Source organism: Leopardus geoffroyi, chromosome A1 (assembly GCF_018350155.1).
Source record: "Leopardus geoffroyi isolate Oge1 chromosome A1, O.geoffroyi_Oge1_pat1.0, whole genome shotgun sequence".
NCBI classification, from domain to species: Eukaryota; Metazoa; Chordata; class Mammalia; order Carnivora; family Felidae; genus Leopardus; species Leopardus geoffroyi.
The window spans coordinates 137668243-137691370 of record NC_059326.1 but is presented as its reverse complement, the minus strand read 5'-3'; the positions used below and the strand labels follow the sequence as shown (position 1 = coordinate 137691370).

The 23128-nt window shown below is 49.6% G+C and overlaps 1 protein-coding gene across 3 annotated transcripts; it reads right to left on the bottom strand.

Annotated features, from left to right (window-relative positions):
* Positions 1 to 849: 849 nt before the first annotated feature.
* On the bottom strand, positions 850 to 10668 carry TMEM171 (transmembrane protein 171). 3 transcript variants are annotated; one of them, XM_045495243.1, is made up of 4 exons: positions 10485 to 10668; positions 6823 to 7535; positions 2842 to 2983; positions 850 to 1125 (listed from the first exon to the last, which is right to left on the bottom strand). In XM_045495243.1, exons 2-4 carry the CDS (start codon positions 7460 to 7462, stop codon positions 927 to 929), a joined length of 981 nt encoding a protein of 326 aa, XP_045351199.1. In that variant the 5' UTR covers positions 7463 to 7535; positions 10485 to 10668; the 3' UTR covers positions 850 to 926. The 3 variants fall into 3 exon arrangements, with proteins under 3 accessions (XP_045351199.1, XP_045351189.1, XP_045351208.1); XM_045495233.1 differs by lacking the exon at positions 10485 to 10668 and adding an exon at positions 9646 to 9822; XM_045495252.1 differs by lacking the exon at positions 10485 to 10668 and adding an exon at positions 9646 to 9822 and having other exon boundaries at positions 850 to 1122.
* Between the last annotated feature and the right edge of the window lie 12460 nt (positions 10669 to 23128).

The window sequence follows — 23128 nt, the reverse complement described above, 5'->3', positions numbered from 1 at the left end:
GGCATAAAAAGTTCACGTTTTTGTGTGATTTCATTATCACAACAGTGCTGTTACCACAGATTTTTATGTTCCAAAAGTCACTTTCTCCCGGGTAGAACTGCTAATACTTAGTGGTGATTTCTGGTTTATACCTAGAATGAAATACTTACCGTCGCACCCAACAGTACAAAAGCTGTTGTTCGTCAGTAGCCTTATAAGAATAAAAGCCAGTGGTCCAGGCAGCCTAGCACCAATACGTTGTGACTGAAAGGCAGGTCCTTCCACGGGCATCTAGCTACCACAGTAGCCCAAGAAATCTCTTTTCTGACGGTGTCATTCCACAATGAGGAGGCTTCAGGATATCAACGTGCTGGTCACTGTCCCGGTGTAAATGACCTAATCACCTTCTTGCCAAATGGAAGAAAGAAAAGAGGAATAGGAGGAGGAGGAAGAAGGAAGACAGGGAGAGGGAAGGCAAGAAGAGGAAGAAATAATAAAGAACTTAGGAGAGTCGTCTAGTTTCTCTGCTTCCGAAGCAGTTAACATTGGAAATAGAATGGGCCAGGCTAAACATTAACAGCTGCCTCCGGTCAGCCTTTGACAGAAACAGGGTAGCCACAGGCTGGCCTTCAGAACCCAGCTAGATGGGTTCAAAACCCAACCTCACCACTGAGAAGCAGTGTGACCCGGGGTCACTTAATTAGCCTCTTGGAACCTTTGCTTCTTCGTCTACCAGCTTGAATGTAGTAGGTCTAAATGGGAGAATCAGCTTATGGGCACTTTGCCTCTCCCGTGGTCCAGAGCGCTTAGTGCAGAACGTTCGCTATGGATGTTGATACTGAAAGGCCAGGGAAATCAGAACAGAGCCGATGCCACTGTATTTTTTTTTTTATTACAAAACAAATTATATAAAATAGTGATTGATTTTATGTACAATTGAACTGGAGTCACGGTGGGGAAGGCTCAGAAGATGGGGATAAGGATGTGGTTGCCGCGATTTCTTTTTCTTCGTATCTGGGAGGCAGTTCAGAGGAGAGATGCGGAGTGTATGAGATCCCAGCGGATGAAGGAGACCCAGAAATGGTGTATATAGATTCACAATCTCTCTCAGAGCCCACACCTTGGCCCCCAGGAGTTGGGGTCCTACTAAAAAGAAGGAAGGAGAACAGAAAGGAAGGAGAGAATAGTGACACACATTAAATATGAGGTTCTTTTCAAACGTTTAATTATATGCTTTTAGGAGCATTTGCAAGGGTCTCAGGAGTAATTTCTTCCATGTTGTATTTCTTATAGATATATCTCGATTCCTTACTCCCTATTTTCCTTACAGCTGATTGTAACATTAAGAGAATTTTACCCTGTTTCGTTTTCCTTGACATTGAGAAGACGCGAGGTAGGAACGTATAGGTGCCATCCAAAATGAGTATACACACACACACACACACACACACACAGGGTTATTACTCTTCTCTGCCTGACTCTTCTCTGTTTCGGTCTTCCGGGACAGCTAGCATAAGGCAGACAGACTGAGGCAAATAGAAAATTAAATCAAACCAAAAACTTGAAGGGAGGCAGTAAAGCATACTGGTTACTGGAGTGAGTTCTACCAGGCAGACCTGCCTCTGAATTTCCACTCCGCCGCTTTCCAGCCGTGTGATCGTGAGCAAGTTATTTAACCTCACTAAGCCTCGGCATCCTCATCTGTGAAATGGGGATGAGCAGAGTGCCTACTCTCCTACCCATGAGAATTACATGAGATAATGCAAGTAAAGCCAGACTGTGGCACACAGAAATCATGGTAGTAGCAAGTAGGAGTTGTTGTTGTCGTTTTTTAAGTTAATAGACATTTATTTAGGGCTTGGGGAGGTTCATCATTGGAGTAAAGAATAGAAAAATTCACTAACAGAATTCTACAAATGCCCGGAACGTAACCTCCCCTTCATCCCTGCAGGACGGTTCCTATATCCGTCTCTGGTTGGATCTCCAGCTCACCACCCAGTTTGAAGCACAACAAGAACATGGGCCTTAAAACACGAAGGACCAGGTAAGGCAGCACCCATCCCCAGCAGTGGGGGTTTCCAGACATCCCCGTGGCCATGAAAGTCAGCCTCCCAACCAGTCTGGCCGCCTCCAGCCTTTCCCCATTATGAGCTGCACCAACCACCGCTTGCATCCCATGGCCATGTCTCTAAAACCTTCAGCTGCGTCCCTCTGCAGGAAGGAAAGACACCTAGATTTATGTCGTTTAATCTAACCCCAGGTGTGCGTCCTAATTTGTGGCATATGGGGAGCAGGGCGGAGGGGAGTGTGAATCTTATATTTCTCTTCATTCAGTCTGAGAAGGTTCCGAGGCCCAGGGAACAACTGAATATTGAGAAGAGAAGCCAAACTTGGTCAGGTCAGGGTGCAAGCTGATTTTAGCCAGTCACCCAAGTACCTCCATGAGGTACTGAAAACCTGTGTACCTGTTGGAGGTCGCTAGGGGACTCCCCATGATCTAAAGCAGCAAAGCCTAACACAGGGGGCCTCGCAAGCCCTGTCCCAGGGCTCAGTCTGGCTGATGACGTGTTAAACATTTGGAGGCTCACCCATGCTAGGAACACATAAAGATACCTGGAGAAGGCTTCATATTAACCCGGCATAACCACTTTTACAATTTTTCACGTATGTGCTGCCTGCAGTTTCCTGAAAGGTACTGTTACTATTAAGGCAATAATTCTGATATCATGTCAGCAAAAAAGATCCTCCCACTCTAATGTTGATTCCTGTACCGCAGCCTTAAAACTAATTTGGCCTGAGCTGAGCCACAGACCCGAGAAGGTTAAACATGCTTACTCTTGAAGTGCAAACGCAAAGTCTTACCCATAGTTAAAAATACTGTAATACGAAGGTGGATTTTCATTTGGAAGCACACCGTTAGCCCCAGGACTTCGGGTTACTGCAGAAGCTGAAGATTCAGGAAAGTAAGGTGGTGGGGGAGGTGGGAATATGATCACGGCATCACCTGAGGAAAGACAGTATTTCGTTGAAAACAGGTGAGAAAGAAATGCAAGCACATCAGCAAGAGCGAAATAAGTTAATGTTACATTTGGCCCATGTATGTAAAAGGTCAAAACACCTCTGCCGACTCCAGGATTGAAAAGTGGGACTATCAAATTCACAGAGACCTAGGGTGGACGTAGCCAGGGGCTGGGACAAGGGGGAATTGGAATGAATGTTTAATGGGGGACAGTTTCTTCTTGATGATGAAAAACTTCTAGAACTTGGTAGTGGTTATGGTTCCAAACACCGCGGATGTACGTAATGCCTCTGTGCACTTAGAAACGCTTAAAATGGTACACTTCATGTGATCTATAGTTTACCACAGCTTTTTTCAAACAGTGGGCCACTATTTCCTAGCAAGTCTGAGCTAAAGCGTTTCTGTGGAGCACTCGCTTCCTGGGGTTGTCTCCTGCTGCAAAAGCTTACTCCTTCTCAATTTGAAATTGTGAGTCATCGACACTGAGCTGTTGGATGAGGCGCCTTGTTCCTTACGTGCGGTGTTAGCCTCTGAGCAAATGACAACAGGCTAGGCCACAGCCGCTCTTTCAACTGCCAAAGCTGTGCTGCGCGCCCTTCTACAGGCTTTTATTCACCCTTTCACCCAAGCTTTCCAAGAGAAAGTCACACTCCGGTTAAGCTTGTTTTTCTGTTTTCAGTTTTGGTTTCTGTGTCTGCCTTTCTGTTGCTGCTGTTCATTCCAGAACACATCCCGTGTTGTGGGGAGGAGACAGTGGAAACCAGATGCAAACTCTACCTTGTACTCCAAATCCAATACAGAACATCCCACGTGGGTTGTCCAGATCATTCTGGCTCTGCGGCAGCACCAGAGGTCTGCCGAAATAGAGGTCCGAGGGCAGCCTCTGATAAGCTGGCAGCACCAAATGACAGCTTAGGCAACATGCAGGAGAGAGGACTTTGATATACCACAGGGAGGCAACCGGTTTGTACGGGCAGCAGACCCGACACCCGTCTAGGTCAGGACAAGGTTCGTTACCGCTGCCAGGGTGCCATTTGCCAGTTACCAGCCCCGGGGGGGCCTGGGCTGTCACATCTGTGACCGGCAGGCCATCCCTAACTGCACCTGCCTCAGAGAACGGGCAGGAGGGCTGGGTTCTTGTGTGCTGGTCACACAGCAGACTGACTCAGCTCTAACACACCCGCGAAGGTGCTTAAAGCCCAGGCCGCCAGCAAGTGGCACCGATCCACGTGTCAGACAAAACACTCCCGGCTGGCCACTCTCCGCCGTATTACCTCAACTGCTTCCCCGAAGCGGACTTAGCCCTGCCAAAAATGTGTTAAGTCTTTCTCTCCCTCCGCGAGCACGTGGCGACTAGAGCTTAAAATGTACGTCGCTAACCTAAACTTGATAACATATAATGGTTATCTTGGGATCCTCATGTAGTTTTTTTCGCAAGTCTTGGTAGGTCAGAGGAAGTAAGGCTGACTGTGCACTTTAATTACACAGCGTGGAACAAAGGCCCCGGGAATAAGCCTCTAGAGCAGGCCGGTCACCTGTCCAATGCAAACAAGGAAGTGCTCAAAGCCACCAGCTGTCTCTGGGGCTTGTCCAAGCCTCTGCTTGTCCTCCCTCTGCAAGGGAGGCTCCCCGCCCTCCCCACCCTTGCAACCTGCTCTCCCTGAAAGCAGCCCTATCCCCCCTGGATTTCCCTTTCACTGTGTCCCCCAGGACCTGATGTCTTCTGGGAGGTGACAGCAGACATCCCTCAAGGGAGGCCTAGCTCATAGCCCTGCTTGTATATCCAGGACCCGGCACTGAGTGTGCCCACAACGGGGATATCTCGTGTGTCTGGGGAGGAGGGGCTTCCATTCCAGGAACAGCTGAATTCTGGGACTTGGCCAAGGACTGCCTCTTATCACCCCAGTCCTTCATAAGGCAGAACTGAGCATCAACAGACAATGTCTATGTGGAGTCTTAGCAATTACACCAAAAGGCATGGCTACGGAAAACGTAAACCCTATCCCATAATATCAAAGGAGAGAAAAACAAGGAGTTAGGCTGCCAGACTTTCACAGGGGTGATGGTACTGAAAGGGTTAAGCGGAAAAGCCAGCATCAGGATGAGATCATCCAGGAGTCACTGTGTCGCAGCACCAGCAGCCCTGCTTTCTGCTGCCCCTCAAGTCCAGCCACCAGGAGGGAGGCTGAGCCCCAAAGATCCCCCGATAGTAAACCCCAAGGGCATACCTTGAAACGCTCCCGAGTAAGTGGAAGACTGTAAGCATCAAACGCGTGTGTTTACTTAGACCCACCGTGTTCCCCAAAAGGACTGAGCACATCTACAACATGGGGTAAGCCCTTTAGCCATGTAACGGCTGCCCAGGACCCTAGGCGAAACCAGTGCTACGTGGGGGCCACGGTGTGTGCGTGGCTGCCTGCCTGGGTTGGGATCCTGGCTCTGCCACTTGCTGGTCTGTGCCCTCGGCAAGTTACTTGAGATCCCTATGCCTCGGTTTCTTCATCTCTAACGTGGAGATACTAAGAGTAGCTGCCTCATTGGGTGGTTGTAGGTGTGAAAGAATTTGACAGAGTAGGTCCTTGAAGAACACTTGGATGGGTATTTGGTCCCGGGATGAACCCTGCGTCTGTGTTAGCTGTTGTGAATGTATAACTGATATTGGTGTGGCCCCCATAAATACATAAATACACAAATAAGTAAGCCGGGAGCTTCAACCATGGCTCAAGGATGCGTCTGTAAACCCACGTGCCCTGCTCTCCAAGGCCGCGCCATGCGAAGCTGGCAGGCCAGGGCACCCCCCCCCCCCGCTGTGAATACCGCTGCTTCCACCAGACCCCGCCCCCCCCCCCCCCCCGCCCCGAACACGAGAAACATGCACCACACTCCTTCTCTGCTCCTGTCCCATAATGCTCTTTGCCGAGCCTTGCAGATGTCAAGGCTATGGCTTGAGAGCTTTTCCCTTTCCAAAGCAGGAGACTGAAAAAAGAAAAGAGCGATTGGCGAAACTGAACAGCAGTGGGGTTTTTCATTGGTCGTGTGAAACTGAGGCAAAAGCTACTGATGTTCTGTAGGGGGCCTACTCTGGGAGCTATTCCTCCATCTGTTCTGCAGAACCCAGAGAACTCAGAAGTCCTGGCTGGGCATTCCATGGGGGAAAGAAGTGACAGGTGCGATCACAGTTCAGTTTCATCGGTGCCACTATTTCCAAACTTCGCCTCCATCCTGAAGCCACGGATAAAATGACAGCAAACGAAGAACGATGTGAGAAACCTTGCAGAAAGCCGCCTCAAAACATCGAAGATGGCTGGCCTTGGGTCAGACAGGATCCTAGAATGTTAGTGCTGCAAGGAATCTCAGCAATGCAAGGCTCATTTTATAGATAGGTAAACTAAGGCCGGAAGAGGTTAAGGACTTCCCAAGGACAGCCAGCCAGTGATAGCCAGGGATGAGAGTCTGCATGGCCGGCACAAAGTGCCATGTCACTTGGCAGGTCTCTAACGTGACAGAAGGTTCCCAGGCTCTCCTTAGCAGTTTCTGTCACTTTCCTCTTAACTTGCTCTGTGACCTCAGTCAAGGTCACAACTTAATGTCCCAGTGCTTTTGCTAAATAATAAGGAATTGCTGGGAGGAGATGAGGTGTACAAGGATTCTTCCAGGGCTTAACACAGCAGCAGGACTGTGCACATGTGCGTATGCATGCACATGTGTGTTAAGAGAGAGACACAAAAAAGAGAGACTCTGGGCCAGACCCGAGGGCAGCCCGGTGAAGCCTTGATGCTACAGCCACTGTGCTATGAGCATGCATAGGAATGACAGCCACCTACCTACAGTGACCTGGACAGGCTCCGTGTTCTGGATCTGTCTGTCTTCAGCTTCAGAGGCCTCCTGGCCCACATTCAAGTTGTTTCTCTTCTTAACATGGGCAACCACAAAGAAACACAATCCCATGAGTACAATCAAGGGTCCCATGATCTGCAGGGATAGGAATCCACAGATCTGGGGCTCCACGTCGGCAGTGTCTGTCTCATTCAGGGGTTCCTGTGCCCAGTCGGAGCCACATCCAGGGACCCAAATGCCAAGTATGCTGATGAGCATGCCGCTTGTCAAGAACAGAAACCCAAAGATGAGGCACTGGGCAAACTGGCGGCTCTCTCCACAGAGGAAGGCTCTGTCGGGGTCCGCCTGACTGCCTCGCAGGTGCCCCTCCCGGAGCTGAAGCCGTGCCCGGGAGCGGGCCAGGATCACAGCCCCAAGCCCAACGGCGGCACAGGCAGGCCCAGCGACCTTCAGCACCATGCTGCAGTCTGGGAAGGTTTTGTATTGGCATGTCTGGAACCCAAAGATGGAGAGCAGGACTCCCACGCACAACAGGATGGCACCAAAGACGAAAAGGAAGAAAATGACTTTGCTGACACTCCTGTCTGGCTGGACCCCATCTGGCTCAGCAGCAGCTACAGGAGACATGGCCAGAAGAGGCCCCTTCCCCAGAACCAGGCAGAATGGATTTCCTTCCCTCCAGTGGTTGGTTTCAACAGCTCTGAAAATGTAACCAAACACCAAATTAAAGTGGGCACAGGTGTTCCTGACCCGCCCTGGCCATTTCAGAAATCACGCTAGGATGAAATCATAGGAACAGAACTTTATGCAAGGGATACACTGGGGAACAATGAGCTGGTTTATGAGTCAGAAGCACCGGCATTCAGAAACTCTTGAATATGTAATTTTATGAAGATACTCAAGAAGAGGAAATGGAATGAGCATGCACCTAAGAGTATCTTTAAAAAAACAAAACCCATACAATAAACGTAACTGGGTGTGGCTTTTCCTGTTATGAGTCTTACAAACTCACTTTCCCAAGCAAAAACAAAAACCAAAAAAACAAAAAAACAGTGGCGAGTGAGGGAAGAACTACTGGGATTATTTCTGATTTACAGACATCCCACGTTTCATCACAGCTGCTCCGAACATTTCTAAGTCAGTAAATTTTCGTTCAGTTACTAACTTTCCATTTCCTGTTTTAGACTGTGGCAATTTTCCATTCCCAGCCCTTTTCTAAGGCTGTCACATCTCCAGGAGGCCCAAGGTCAGCAGTTTCAATTGAATGGGAAGGCAGTTCAGGAACAGAGTGGATTTGGTGGATTTTAAGTGAACTGTGTCAAACTTCGTCCCTTGAGTTCTCAAACAGGCACTGGGGCTGCGCCGGCCTGGCTGACCGGGCTGGGATGACCCAGGGGTGTGTGGCACAGCGGGTCAGGCGAGGCCTTGCCTCCCAGGCGTGCAGATGGCCTCTCACTCACCCTCCTCCAAAGTGCCTCTCACTTCCACAAAAAAGGTGTAGGCTCAGTTAAAAATAAGCAGCCAATAAAACCACCAGTTACAGAGCCCTAAACAGCAAGAGAACTTGACTTTGGAAGAAGCGGGTCAGTGAAATCAAGTGGGAGAGTACCTTCCACAAGATTACCAAGCCTCGCGCTTACATTATCCTATATGAAGGGTACCCTATGCCGTTGTGAAAAAGTTGCCTAGTTTACTACGTTGACTTGATCGTCCGTCTAGTTATCTCTTCTTACTCTAATGAGTGGAATATTTTACCACGACCCTTCAAGTTGAGGCACTGGAAAAAGCAACCTAAACGTGAACACCATTTTTACTTGCTCAAGGAAAGAAAACTTATAATGCTTTGTGCCATTTGTATCCATGATCATATGAAGGAGATTGAGATTGAGGCTCTAAAGCCAAGGCCATCTTGATAGATCCAAATGACGCCCAAGGAGGGTCAGCTAATTTAGGTAACGAGAGCAAATAGCTGGTCTTACACTAGGAAGTACTTTTCCAGGAAAATGTGCACTGAAATCAGAAGGAAGTTGGGGCGAGAAGGAAATATTGGAGGGAAATACGTTTCCATTTTAGACCTAGACAAACTATATTTATGAAGATGCAATAAGCTGAGACAAACGCTTAAAGACAAGGTTGCACTAATTGAAGAAAAAGAAATCTAGATCATGTAATCTCTTTTGCTGGTTCCTGTGATAAGGGTGATTCTCTGTTACAAAGTCCTATCAGGAATTTCTGGTACCTTCAACTCTGAAGCGAGTCACAAGGCTTCAAATGACTTCAGGCAAATTCCCAAATACTAGGAAATAGAAGCCTAAAACTGGACTTGTAGCTCTTTTTCCATGGACTAGTGGACTAAACACCTGCCATATGTATTAATCCCTCATCCAAAATAGCGTGTGGGTAGTCTGTCTCGTATACATGCACTCACAAACGGACACAAAGACATCGACACTACCAGAAGAGTAAACCTTTTTTAAATACCAACCTACGTTTAATGTCCCCAAAGCCGAATCCACCTCCCCAACACAATTTTTCAAAGGACATTTCCAAATCATCGGCATCTCGCCCAGCCTAAAACTCGGGTGCATCTGGGGATCCAGGCAAGGGCAGCCAGAAGTCTTTTACAGGGAATAGTTTCGTGGGTTTTAAGGAGCCGGAGCGCAACAACAGCCCCGAGCGGTTCCGCCTGTGGCTCCCACCCTTGCAGGTTTAGCTCGGGATCTCCATCTCCCCCCAAGGCTTGGTCCCAAAAGCGCAGCGCCAGACCCCGCGCGGGAGTGCGGAGAAGCGCGGGGACCCGAGCCGCTTACCTGAAGCTTCGTCGGGCGTGCGCGCTGCCTGCGCCGGGGCGCGTCCCGGGAGCCTGGCCCGGGCCTGGGGGAACGCGCTCTGGGAGGCGGCGCTGGCCGTGGGCACCCGGCTGGGCGCGGCCTCCCTGTGGCGGCCGGCACCGCACGCTCCTACCTGCGCGTCCGGGCGCGGAGGGCTGGCCGCCACTGTATTTACAGAAGGAGGCGGTGCCAGAGGGGGCGCGGCGGGGCAGGGCCGACTGGCGGGAGCTGGCCGCCGCCGGGTGCTGCCCTTCGGGGCCGGAGACGCGCCCGGCGCGGCAGTGGAGGACGGGGGACGGCCTTGGAGCCTCGGGGCGGGCAGATCTGGCTGCTTCTACGCCCGTGACCGTGCGCGCAAGGAATCCAGGAAAAATGGGCACCCCCGCCACTTCGCTGGCCCACAGCCGTGGGAGGTAGGGGGCGGCGAGTTGAGGTTCTCCTCCCGGCTGTCCGAACTGCGCGCTGCGAGATCCAGGCAGCAGGAAGGGAGCCGGTTCCCTTCGGGGTCCTGGGCCCAGAGTTGGGGCAGGGGGAGACGCGGGAAGGGGACTCGCCCGCTGCCCTCTCCGATGTGCTGGTGGCCCAGGCAGGACGGGGCCCTGCGTTCCTGAGGCCGCGCTTTCGGCCACGACGCCGGTTAGGGCTAGTCTACCGAGCGGCGTGTGCCACTCCTGCCCCTCCGGAGACCTTGAGGGGGGGGGGGGGGGTCACTGGAGCAAGTCCCTCGCTGCAAGCTCCCCGACCAGAAAAGGGTTATGGAGACACCAGGTCCCTGAAACTTGCGCTCTATTAGAATGTGAGACAAGGGTCCTCCGTACCTGAGCCATCCAGGCAGGAGCTCCTAGCTCCAGTACTGAAGCAAGCCTTGGGCAGGTCAGCTCTGTCCCTTCCGCGCTCACACTTATGCTCCGTCCGCCTTACCACAGAACCCCCTTTCGGGTTCTTGATTGTTAATAGTCTGCCAGAATTAAACTGGTAACTTTCCCTGCCCTTGAACCAGTCCTTTCCTTTCGGGATGGGTTTGCCAATCCCCATGCTATTTGTAAACTGCCCGACGACACGTGACAGGGACCCAACCACGCCAGTTTCCACACCAGAGGTCAGGGCGCTGTGGAAGGTGAATCAAAGGCTCAGACCAAGTACAGCGGGGAGCCCTGGGGACTTTCCCCAGCTCCATTGCTTCTCCCCACTTCCTGTCCCCTTTGCCTGAAGCCCAGCCTGGAGTTAATGCCAATTGCTTTAAGCTTTTTAAAGTGTGAGCACTCTGCATATCTAATACAGCAAGTTGTTCTCTAGGTCTCACTCTGCTTAGCTGATTTCAAGGCATGAGAAGGAGGGGACAGAGGGAGGCAGAGGGAAGGCCGCTTCCCTGGGCTTTGAGTGAGGGACCCCTGGGTCGGAGACATGAGGCTTGGGGAGGAAGGCATACTGGACACTTTCCTGCGTTGGGACTTGCTGGGGACAGTTGTCCCGGTGGCCAGATGTCGCCTTTCTCCCAGCCAGAGTGCCTTAGCCTCTGAGAATCTCTGCCCTGACTGAACATCACTGATTGTCATGGCAATGCATAATACTGATGACACCACCACCCCTTGTTCTGTGCCAGGCCCTGCGTTACCCACTCTACCTGCAGCCTCCACTTGTTTAGTATGTCTCCAGCGCCACAGAGAAGGCTGGAGCCAAAGAGGATGGGGGGCTAAAAACCGGTCCGTTTGCAGTCGTGGAAACCAAGACCCAAGGGCAAAAATTGACCTCCCCAGCTGGCTCGTGTGGAGCAGGGACCTGAACCAGATGTTCTGGCTGTTCCTCCTAGGTACACCCGTCACCCAGAGGACACACAGTGCCATGAACTCAGAATGTGGCTTTTTATTACGTGGCTTTTTAATCAGTGTAATAATATAGACACCATATCCCAAGGACATTGCAGCAATCCGTGTCCCGGGTGGGGATCCTGGTCAAAGTGTCAGGATATTTCCAAGGTAGAGAGGCCTCAAAGTACACCTAGCTAACAAGCAGAGAGCCAGCAGGGGTGATTTCACAACAGCAGTGGACACGAAGCTTTCTAAGAACACAGGCCCTGAATACAGAAAGTGCTCTCCCTACGCAGGCCTGCTAACAGCTCTTTTTTGTACAAGGGGGTTTCCATCTGCTTTCCCCGCTCGTGCTTTCCTTCTCCTGTATTTGAAACTCAATCTCTGGTCACGTCGTGTGCGGACCTGCGAGGGTCCTGTTGACACAGCTGCCCCCCCGCCCCCCCCCCCCCGGTGCCACATGACTGCGGGCTGGCCACACATGACGGACTTGAATGTACTGGCACCAAGGACGATCAGATTAGCCTCCACTTGGGATATATCTGCCGCTTGGACTGTTTGTCTTTTGGAGCCTGTTTGACTAAATTAAAATCCTTAGAAACCGATCAGTACTCAAGTATGAAAGACATGACCACCAGCCTCCAAGGTGCTCGTTTTCGTAGCAGACCTACTTTCAGGAAAGAGGCTGGGTCACCTCCTGCCTGTGTAAAACCAGGTGGCCTTTTCCAGCTTGTGTGGTAGTGAAAAAAGACAAGACCAGACAGACTCCTTAGAAAAATAGCTGCAGAATGAACTATTAAAAACGGATGAATCTTGCATTCAGGAAGTGAATCTGGACAGCGAAGACGTGGCATGCGTTCATTCATTCATGCGGCAAATATTTAGTGAGTACTGAACACATGCCAATAAACAAGACACAAAATCCTTTGCCCTCCTGGAATTTCTATTTTAATAAGGAGGAGAAAGACAATTAAAAAAAAAAAAAAAAGACACGTACGCTATCCGGAGTATTAGGTGGCAGTAAGTGCTGTGGGGAGTAAGAAATCCCAGGAGGAGGCGGGGGACATTCCGCTTTCAGCAGGGTGGCTGAGGAAGACATCTCTGAGAAGGTGACACTGTGGCAGAAACTTGAAGGGAATGGGGAAGGGAGCATAGTGATGATCTATTATTGCCTAACAAATTACCCCAAAACTTAAAAGCTTAAAACAACAAAGATTTGTTACCTCTCACTGTTTCTGAGGGGCTAGAATCTCAGAACAGATGGGGGAGGGTGGTTCTGGCTGGGGACCTCCCATCAGGTTGTGGTCAAGCCATCTGAAGGTGACTGGGGCAGGTGGGTCTGCCTCCAGGGTGGCTCACCCATGGCTCTGGGCAGGAGGCTTCAGTTTCCAACCATGTAGACCTCTGCAGAGAGCCGCCTGATTGTCTTCATGACGTGGAAGCTGACTTCCCCTAGACTGCGTGATCCAAGAGAGAGCGAAGGAGGGGGAAGACGCAGTGCATTTCGTGATGTGGTCTCTAACGTCCTACACCATCACCTGGCTTTGCATTGTTCCTTCGAGTTGGGTCAAAGGGAGGGAAATTAGTCTCTACCTCTTGAACATATTATAAAACATATTATAAACATATTATAATATTTATAACATATTTATAACATATTATAAAACTATCACAGGGAACAATAGTGATATTTATTACTATTTATCACTATTTATAATAGTGATATTATAAAACTATCACAGGGAACAATAGTGATATTTTGGCAAAGGTGGGAAGAACACTTCAGACAAAGGAAAGAGCGGATGCAAAGGCCCTGAGGCAGAAGCAGGCATATTGGAGGAAGAACAAGAGGGAGGCGAAGGTGATGAGGTAAGCAAGGGGATGAGGAATAGGAGAGGAAGTCAGAGAGGAAAGGTGTGAGGTGAAGGGGGGGGGGGCACATGCACCAGATTACGAAAAGCTTTGTGGTGCTCTGAGTGACATGAGAAGTCTTTGGAAGCTTCTTTAGTGGAGTGTGTCGTAGTCTGACTTTTTTTTTTTTTTTTTAAAGGAAACAGTGGCTTCCAGGTGAGAGTCACATGAGGTTCTCCTCAGACTCAGGAAGGGTAGAAGGGAGACATTTAGGAGGCTAATAAAATAACCCAGGAGATAAATGACTGTAGCTTGTGTTTCGAGGTGATAAGGCAATTGGACTCTCTATATGCCAGGAAGAGAGAGTCAACGGGGTTTTCCTTGGACTGGATGTGGGTTTTGACTTTAAGCTTTTGGGCCTGGAGAACCAGAAGGATGGTTCTGGCATTGCCCCAAGATGGGGAAGAATGGGGGCACCTGGGTCGTTCAGTTGGTTGAGTGCCCGACTTCTGTTCAGGTCATGATCTCATGGTTCCTGGGCTCGAGCCCCACGTCGGGCTCTGTGCTGACAGCTCAGAGCCTGGAGCCTTTTCAGATTCCGTGTCTCCCTCTCTCTCTGCCCCCACCCTGCTCGTGCTGTGTCTCTCTCAAAACTAAATAGAAAAGAAAAGAAAGGATGGGAAGAATGAAGGCAGGACCAGTTTGAGAGGGAAGCTTTGGGGCCTGTTAACTTTGAGGTGCCCAGGAGACATCTGAGTGGAGACCTTGAGTAGGCAACTTTCCTGTGCTCTGTCGGTTTGTTGGTTAAATCAAGAGGCCTGGGGTCCCTCTCACACGTGCATACGTGGCTACACCCGCCGGGTAGCAATCAGTGCGACTGAGGGCCCCGAGCAGGCACGGAGCCGTGGGCAGTCTGGGGCTGACCGGTGCGGGGGTTCCAGTGTCTCCAGGGGCCGCCGGCAGCCAGCGTGGCCAGGAGGGAGCGCTTTCTGCCAGTGCGGCCACGTCCGCTGCTCTATTCCCAGAGCAGTGCCCTGGGGAACCCGTGTCCTCCACTCCCCCCCCACCACAGGCCACGTGACACTCCCTGGAGCACTGCCCCCCGCTGAGAAGCAGCTTGGGGCGGGCCAGCGGTGCAGATTGGCTTCTGGAGCTCAGTATCACAGTTTCGGGATTTACAAGACTGCAGAAGGACAGGGAAGCAGCCAAGTGTGCCACATTCTTGTTTCTCTCTTCTGCCCCAAATTAACCTCAGCAGCCCGAAGCATGCTTTTCTCTTTCCCATATCTGACGTTTCTCGGGACTCTGATGGAATTTGCTCTCGAGCACTTGGTCTCGGGTCCGTATTTCAGTGAGTGCTCCCAGGACAGCTGGTGACACCTCTGAACCTAGGTGGGTGTCCTACAGCTGCCGGCCCCGGCCAAGCTGCCGCGGTCAGGGGAGGCCGAGGCTCCCGGGGCATCTCCTTCCTCTGCGCCTCTGTGTGGGACTTAGAATAGGCCTGACAGGTATACCTGGGTAGGATGGACTGACTTGGCGGGCTTGAGCCGAGGGCTTTTATTTGGCCCCTTAGCTGACCCCCAGTGCAGACTGATCTTTTGCAGAGTCATTTTATTGCCTGGAATGGTTCTGTTGACTTTGACTGGCGATAACAGCTTGGCAGGAGTGCGGCGAGCTGAAGCCAGGGCTCCGGAACTTGAGGGGCTGTTTCGGAGAGAGTGAGTGAGGATTTGCAATGGTCTTGGCCTCCGACTGGCCAGAGAGAGAGGGCACTTCGATAGTGGTGGCAGCCTGCGGGCAGCGGGCTGGAGGACAGACCAACACACTGACAGCAAGAAGTTTCTGGACATGTGGCCGTTTCCTGGCACCTTGCCTTGCCTCCATCAAACACCTCGCGCTGACTGGCTGGCAAAGAACAGAGTGTTTCTCCCCAGCATGTAAAAGGGCGTGAGTGGACCACAGTTTAGATCCCGGCTTTGCCACCGAGTAGCTGTGTGACCTTGGGCAGGCAAACAACTTTTCTGTGCCTCAGTGTCCTCATTTGTAACACGGGGAATAAGCAGACCTACCTCAGACGATGTCTTGAAGAATAAACTTCTGGCACGTGACCGGCCACCAACGATGTATTTCTGGCTAGTCACCTCATCTTCCATCTGTGCCTCCTTCCTGGCCCATAATTTTCACAAGGCTGATCTGACCAATCCTTGGAGAAGGTTAAGGGACGAATGAGGACGGAGATCAGGAGCTCTCTCTCTCAGAGCAAAATGAATCGTGTCGACTTCTCTCGTGGAATTGCAATGGTCTGAACCGCTGCTAACTCAACGATAGCACATTTCCCAGTTATTTCTAGGGGTCCTCAAAAGTATTTATGATGTGATTTCAAAAACAGCCTGTCCAGATGGCCACCCTGTGTTGTCTGCCCTGTTGTTCCGCCTCTGCTCCACCACCATCCCCAGCCACCGAAGCTTCTGGAAGGGGCCTTGCCGCTGTTGGTGTCCCCGGAGGAATATGTGGGGACCCATGCAGGCTGCTCCCCCAGCCCGTCGGTGGCCGGGGTCCAGGGTTCTACCTGCCATCCTCTCCTGTTTCCACCTGTGCATCTTGGGCCCATCACTACACCCTCGGTTCTGGCCCTCCACTTCCTGGTTGCCCCCGATGATTCCAAAGAGGAGTCAGTTCAGCTTATAGTGCTCCAAAAATATGGCCAGGTGAAGTAGATATGAAAGTAAATGAGAAAAGGAAAGGAAAACGAAAGGTTGGGTGTATTTCCAACCTGATTCACACAGCTCGTGGTGATGGATGGTATGGTCTGGTGTGGATGCCAGGATCAGGTGTGGACGCTTGTCTGAGACACGTAGAGATGGCTCTCTGAATGGCTCCACCACCCAATGGAGCGGGCCACCCAATGGCGGAAGTGGCATCTGTGGGGACCCCAGCCCCCAGCTGGAGCCCCGAGGCAGGGTGCAGCGTCCCCGGTGGTCCCTCACAGCCACACACTCGAACCCTTGGCTTCTCCCATAGCGACTGTGGCCTAAAAACTGAAGCGGTAAGAACCTGAACACCTGAGAGCCGGGCATCTGAGAGATTAAAAGGCAGTTTGGCAGGAAGCCACCTCCTAAGTGCCCCAGATTTTAACAAAAGGCCCCTTGTCGCAGCAGCAGAATGCAGGTTAAGGCCAGGGCTTGAGGCGGTGTTGATCCAGAAAGAAGGAAAAGAAAACTGCTCTTTGGGGTTTTTTTCTTGTTAACCTATCTCACAGGCTTATTGAAAGGATGAAATGAATACAGAGAGAAAGACCTGCTGTAATTTAGGCTTGGATGCCATCCCCGAAGAAATAATTTCTCCTAAATAATAGTAATCGCTAACTCCCACATAAAACAGACTCTGTTTGTGGTGACGCACACACCTGACTCATTCGCACTTCCTGACAAGCCAATGACATAAGTATTGTTGTTCCCCATTTTACGTGTGCACGGAGGGGGTGAGCAGCCCCAACCTGAGCTTGCAGGGAAGCGGCAAGGCTGGATTCGAGGCCCCGTGCTTCTTCCCTCTCCTAAGTGAGCCTGAAGCTTGGCCCACGGCATCCTTTTTCATCGCCCACCGGAGGTAGCCGTGGCTCTTTTTCCGTGTCCCTTTTGAGTCACTCAAGGGCAAGCTCACAAACTCCCTTTCGTCTTTTAATTCGCCAATGAAATGCCGTTTCCCCAGATAGACCCTCCAGTCTAGATCAGCCCCGACTCCCCACACCCCCCCTTGTTATTTTCAGAACACCTGGTATTTTTTCATTCAGGGCACTTGTCACAAGCATAGTTTATTATCCCTCTGAGGCCACCCATCCCCCACCCTTGACTGTTGAAACCGCTGTGTCCCCCTCTCCCTTCTTGTCGCTGTCATCTGGGACCTCCCAGACCTCCCACCGTCCAGCTCAGGTTTTGGCCCCTGCTGCTCAGGTCCCTCCCACTTCAAATCCTGCCTCAATCCTGGGCACCTTAAACCTCACGTGAATGACCCCGGGGATGTCCAGGCCTCCACGCCCATCCACCTCAACCCACACCTCCCGCCAGCACCTTTCTAAGCCAGGACCTCTGTGGCCGCATGCTGCCGGTGAGAGACACAGCCCCAGAGTCAACCACCGTCTGCATAAATCAGTGTCCCCAAACGGAAGGGTCCTCGGCAACCCAACCCCATTTTGCTCCTAGACTCACTTCACTTTCCGCAAGACTGTGTCAGCAGGTGGCCCACAGCCCAGGGAGCCCTGTCCTCTGCTGTGGCGGTGCCGCTGATGGTCACGATCCCTGCCTGGCCATCATGGTTCTTCAAGGGCAAACAACCCTTGGCCGAGTGTGCCCCACCTACCATGCCCCTGGCTCAGGGTCCCGGGGTTACAGCCTCTTTAATTTGCTCTCAAGGGCCTACCTCTTAAAGCATAATGGCTTCTAGGCCCAGTCAGGCAGCCTTAGGTCTTAGCCTCCTGCTGTGCCAAAGCCAGTTCTCCTGTCGAGGTGACTTCACCCTGACATCGAATCCAAGTCACCATTCTAGGCTCCCCTCTAGAGCGACCTCTTCCGTGGGGGCTCTCGACACTTGTTGCCAAAGGTCTAAGTCAGAACCGCCTTCATCCATCACCAACGTATTGGAAAGATAATTTTCCCTCTACTCTTCTGAATTCTCAGCTGAAAACTTTCAATAAGAGACCAATTAACCAGAGACAAACAGAAATTTACTAACATGAACACCACGTATACCTGGGAGATACGGAGGAATGAGTAACTCCCCAAGGTGACCTAGAATTCAGGCTTAATACCATCCTAATAGGGAAGCAAGATGCCTGATGGCAGCCTCTTGGGGAGAGTAAATGACTTTTAGGAAAGATGAATGAGTCCTTAGAAGATGAGATGGAAGATGTAACATTTTGTGACCAAGCCTGGGTGTGGTATCAGCTTCTGCGTCACCTTCCAGCCTGCTTTCCTGTGGCAAGAGTTAACCTTCCCTGGTTGATGAGACCCCCAGGGAGGAGATTTGTGACAATAGGGTTCCTTTTGGAGAACTTGTCTTCAGGCAGACAAGGGGGGGTCAGAGGAAGGCTCTCTGCATTTGCTCTTTTTCAAGTGCCTGCAGCTCAAACGGTTTGCCAACGTGCCACATTTTGGGGTGTCGTATTCTGCTACCCTTCAAAGGCTTAAAATACAGTCGGTAAAAGAGCCAGAGATTATGTAGTTTAGGCTTGTAGGACATTTGGTCTTGACTGCACCTGCTCATCTCCACTGTCATAGCGGGAAGGCAGCCTTGGACACAGATAATATGTAAACAAATGAGTGTCACTGTGTTCCCATAAAACTTTACTTATGGACACTGAAACTTGAATGTCATACAGTTTTCATGTGTCACAAAGTATTCTTTAAAAATTTTTTCAACAGTTTAAAGCATAAAAATCAGGGGGGCCTGGGTGGCTCAGTCAGTTGAGCATCTGACTTTTGATTTTGGCTCAGGTCATGATCCCAAAGTCGTGGAATTGAGCCCTGAGTCAAGCTCCACACTGAACATGGAGTCTGCTTAAGACTCTCTCTCTCTCTCTCTCTCTCTCTCTCTCTCTCTCTCTCTCTCTCTCTGTCCCTCCCAACCCCCCATCCCTCTCTGCTGCTCATGCTCTCTCTCGGTCTAAAAAAAAAAAAAAAATGTTAATAAACCATGCTTAGTTCATGAGCCACACAAAAATAGGAGGCAGCCAGGGGCGCCTGGGTGGCTCAGTCGGTTGAGCGTCCGACTTCGCTCAGGTCACGATCTCACGGTCCGTGAGTTCGAGCCCCGCATCAGGCTCTATGCTCACAGCTCAGAGCCTGGAGCCTGCTTCAGATTCTGTGTCTCCCTCTCTCTCTGCCCCTCCCCCCATTCATGCTCTGTCTCTCTCTGTCTCAAAAATAAATAAATGTTAAAAAAAAAAATTTTTTTTTTAAAAATAAAAAAAAATAGGAGGCAGCCATATTTGTCCTGCGGGCTGTAGTTTGCTTATTCTGTGCCAAGGTGTTGACCCTGTCCTACTTTCTCTGAGCGTGCCCAGTTAACCTGGACAAGGGTAATGCTGAGATGGATCTAAGCAGGAGGCTTCCTGATGGCTCTGAGTTCAGGCCATCTTACCCCAGGTGCCGTGACTGGATGTTGTCACCTTTCCCAGTCGATGGTCCGTTGGGGTCACAAGGGGCCTTTTTATATATAGTTGAAATTCTTTTCCTCTGAACCACCCTCTCAACACTTTTTTGCAGCACAACTCCCTCCCCCAAACTCTGTCAGATTCATGTTAGAGCTATTATTTCTAGTAATAGTTTGCTTGTGTACTTAATGATTACCCATATTTCTAATATGCTCATATCTGATCAATTAGTGCTAATAATAATTGTGGTGATAGTCCAATCCAAAATCATTTTAATTCTTACGGTTATAGGAAACGAAAAACAGTTACATATGTGTATATTTTCTTGCAAAGCAAAATATATGTATCTTAGAGAAATGATATGGTTAATAAATGCTCTTGCATAAAAACATTACACTAGGGATAAAATTCTCTGGGGGGAGGTATACAGATTTAAAATTTTAACATAAAATTATGTAAAATGTATTAACGTTTTAAAAAAGCTGGCTAATTTGGGGGCTGCCTGGATGGCTCATTCGGTTAAGTGTCTGAATTTGGCTCAGGCCGTGATCCCACTGCTGTGAGTTCCAGCCCTGCATTGGGCTCTGTGCTGACAGCTCAGAACCTGGAGCCTGCTTCAGATTCTGTGTCTCCCTCTCTCTCTGCCCCTCCCCCACTTAAGCTCTGTCTCACTCTCTCTCTCAAAAATAAAGAAACATTAAAAAGAATTTTTTTTTAAAGCTGGTGAATTTTAAAAAATAGATTATGGTTGGGGTGCCCGGGGCAGCTCAGTCAGTTGAGCATCTGATTCTTGGTTTCGTCTTGGGTCATGATCTAGAGGTTCATGAGTTCAATCCCTGCGTCGGGTTCTGTGCTGACACTGGAGATCCTGCTTGGGATTCTCTCTCTCTCTCTGTCTCTCTGTCTCTCCCTGCCCCTTCCACTCTCACTCTCTCTCTCTGTCTCTCATAGTAAGTAAACTTAAAAAATAGATTATGGTTATGTCATGAACTAAGCTAAATCAACTTAATCATATAACACTGCCCATACTGTTTTCAGTAGCCTCCTAAAGATGTCTGAATTACCTGAAGGCTCGCTACTCCCACACAACCTCACCAATGTCTCAAAACCCTCACATCAGGTCTACTGGACATACAGACCTTTATTAAACATTTATTAACAAACTGGCACAAAGCAGTTAATATGGCTGTTCTGTTCCTTGAGCTTGATGACCTTGACTTGACTGGAGTCAGCCCCGTGACATTCCAGAGCCAGGTCTCTGTGGTACTCAGGATACACCAGGCCACCGGACATCTTTGTCACATCAGTGGCCGCTGACTGGCCTGTGAGGGGATGAGATGAGCCTCAGATGCCCTCCCAGTGGATGAATTAACCTTGCCCTGAGTTCATATGAGGGTAAGGGATAGTACCTTTAAAATCTGTTAGCCGACCCACATGTCTTAGATACCTCCAATACCCGCCAGAAAAAGCCTGCTGCTGCATTCCTTGTGCCACTTTCACTGCAGACCTTTATGCTAATTAGCAGAGGTCCAGGTATGGATGGTAGCACCTGTGGAAGCCCCTGGCCTGTGGCCTTTCTGACCTTAGCTCCCTTCCCAGGCTCTGTGGTCTTGGAATCCTAGCTGACCTGGTTTTAGTTTGACCTCAGTAGCACAATATCACACTTTGGCTGCAGAATTTAAAAAAAAAATTTTTTTAATGTTTATTTATTTTTGAGAGAGACAGAGCATGAGCAGGGGAGGGGCAGAGAGAGAGGGAGACACAGAATCCAAAACAGGCTCCAGGCTCTGAACTGTCAGCACAGAGTCTAACGTGGGGTTCGAACCCATGAACCATGAGATCATGACCTGAGCCAAAGTCAGACCTAACCGACTGAGCCACCCAGGTGCCCCTTGGCTACAGAAGTTTAAAGTATGGCCATTTAGCAGTGAGTGTCAAACCACTGATGTATTTTATTCCATTAGGCATCTTTAAAAATGACATAGGTTTTGTTTTTAAATGTCGGTACTTACAACATGCCACAAATACCGGTTCTTTCTATTTAAATTTACGATGGAAATTTTGAATGTCAACTTAATTTTTTTAGTTTATTTTTTATTTGTTTTACATGTCAACTTGCAAATGAACAAGAGGGTAAATAGTTTTTACAAGTCATTTCAGAGGTTACTCTCAGCAGAGCGGTCCTTGGTGGTGGGAGAGAATGTATCCTTGGTTCTTCGTGCACATTTGCTCACCTTCTTCCCAGAGCCCTCAGGGTGCTGCATTCCAAAGGATTAGGTGGAAGCCTTTACAACACAGCCAAGTTTCTGTGACACCTTCGCCCAGGGAAAGGGTGCCTTCTGGCCTTTTGGTTTATAGCTCAGTGAGGTCTTGGGAGATTCTTCCAGAATGAAGACGATTTGCCCCTAGGTGATTTGCTTATTCCACCTAAACTGAGAAGCACTAGGAACTTAACATCTTCTTTCTTTAAAATGAAATTTTACTTTATCAGCACCCTCTTCACAGCACAATTCTGTATTTATTTAAGGATTTGTGTGCCTTATTAGACTATAAGCACCATGAAAGTAGGGATATGCCTGACTTGCTTACTGCCATGACTCCTATGCCTGGCAGAGTCCCTGGCTGGCCCATGGTAGGTGCTCAGTAAATATTTGCTGAATGATGAGGTGAGATGAGATGAGATGAGACGAGACAAGACAAGATGCTGAGAGACGGAGACAAAACAGAACCAGAAGATGCCCTGTGTCAAAATTGAAGATGGAACAGGAGCTAGGCCATCAGTCAACCAAGAGGATACAGCAGTCCTAGTGAAACTGGAAAAAAGCTTCTAAGGATAAAAGACAGAAGACATAGACCAGCCAGGTCTGGATCCAAGTAAAGCAAGGCAAGAGTCCTGGGCTTCATAAGGCTGACCCTAGGTATGAATTTACATGACTGACCTATAACATAAATAATAATTTCACTTTATTTGTCCCTAGTTGCTCATGCGGGACCTTAACATTCCCTTCACTGCCTCGTTCCAATTCTTTCTTTAGCTCTGTCAGTTCATCTTTCATTTCCTACTTTCTTACTAGTCTTATCATGAGCTCTTGTTTGTCTTCATTATGCTCTTGTTTCGTGGAAGTAATTACTTCATGAAATTTTTAAATTCATGATTTTATATTTGGTCTCATTTTTCATCTCTTTCATGGAAAGATACTTCTCGTGAGTATATTTCATCTGCCATTTGTTTTTTCCTGTCATGTTTCTCAATCTTTTGTTCTTTCTCCTTTTTGCTTAACTGTTACTATACAGACATTTTAATTTTTTTTAACGCTTATTTATTATTGAGAAACAGAGACCGAGCATGAGCATGGGAGGGGCCTAGAGACGGGAGACAAAGAACATGAAGCAGGCTCCAGGCTCTGAGCTGTCAGCACAGAGCCCGGCGCAGGGCTCGAACTCACGAGCTGTGAGATCATGACCTGAGCCGAAGTTGGACACTTAACCGACTGAGCCACCCAGGTACTTTAAAATGACCCTTTTATACTGACATTTTAAAATGACCCTTCTTTGGATAAGATGAGTACTTCATGGGCAAGACACTTTTAGGAGTTGTGTGTGGGGAGAGGTCAGGCCTGTGTTCCAGACCATAACAGGAATTCTCCTATGACAC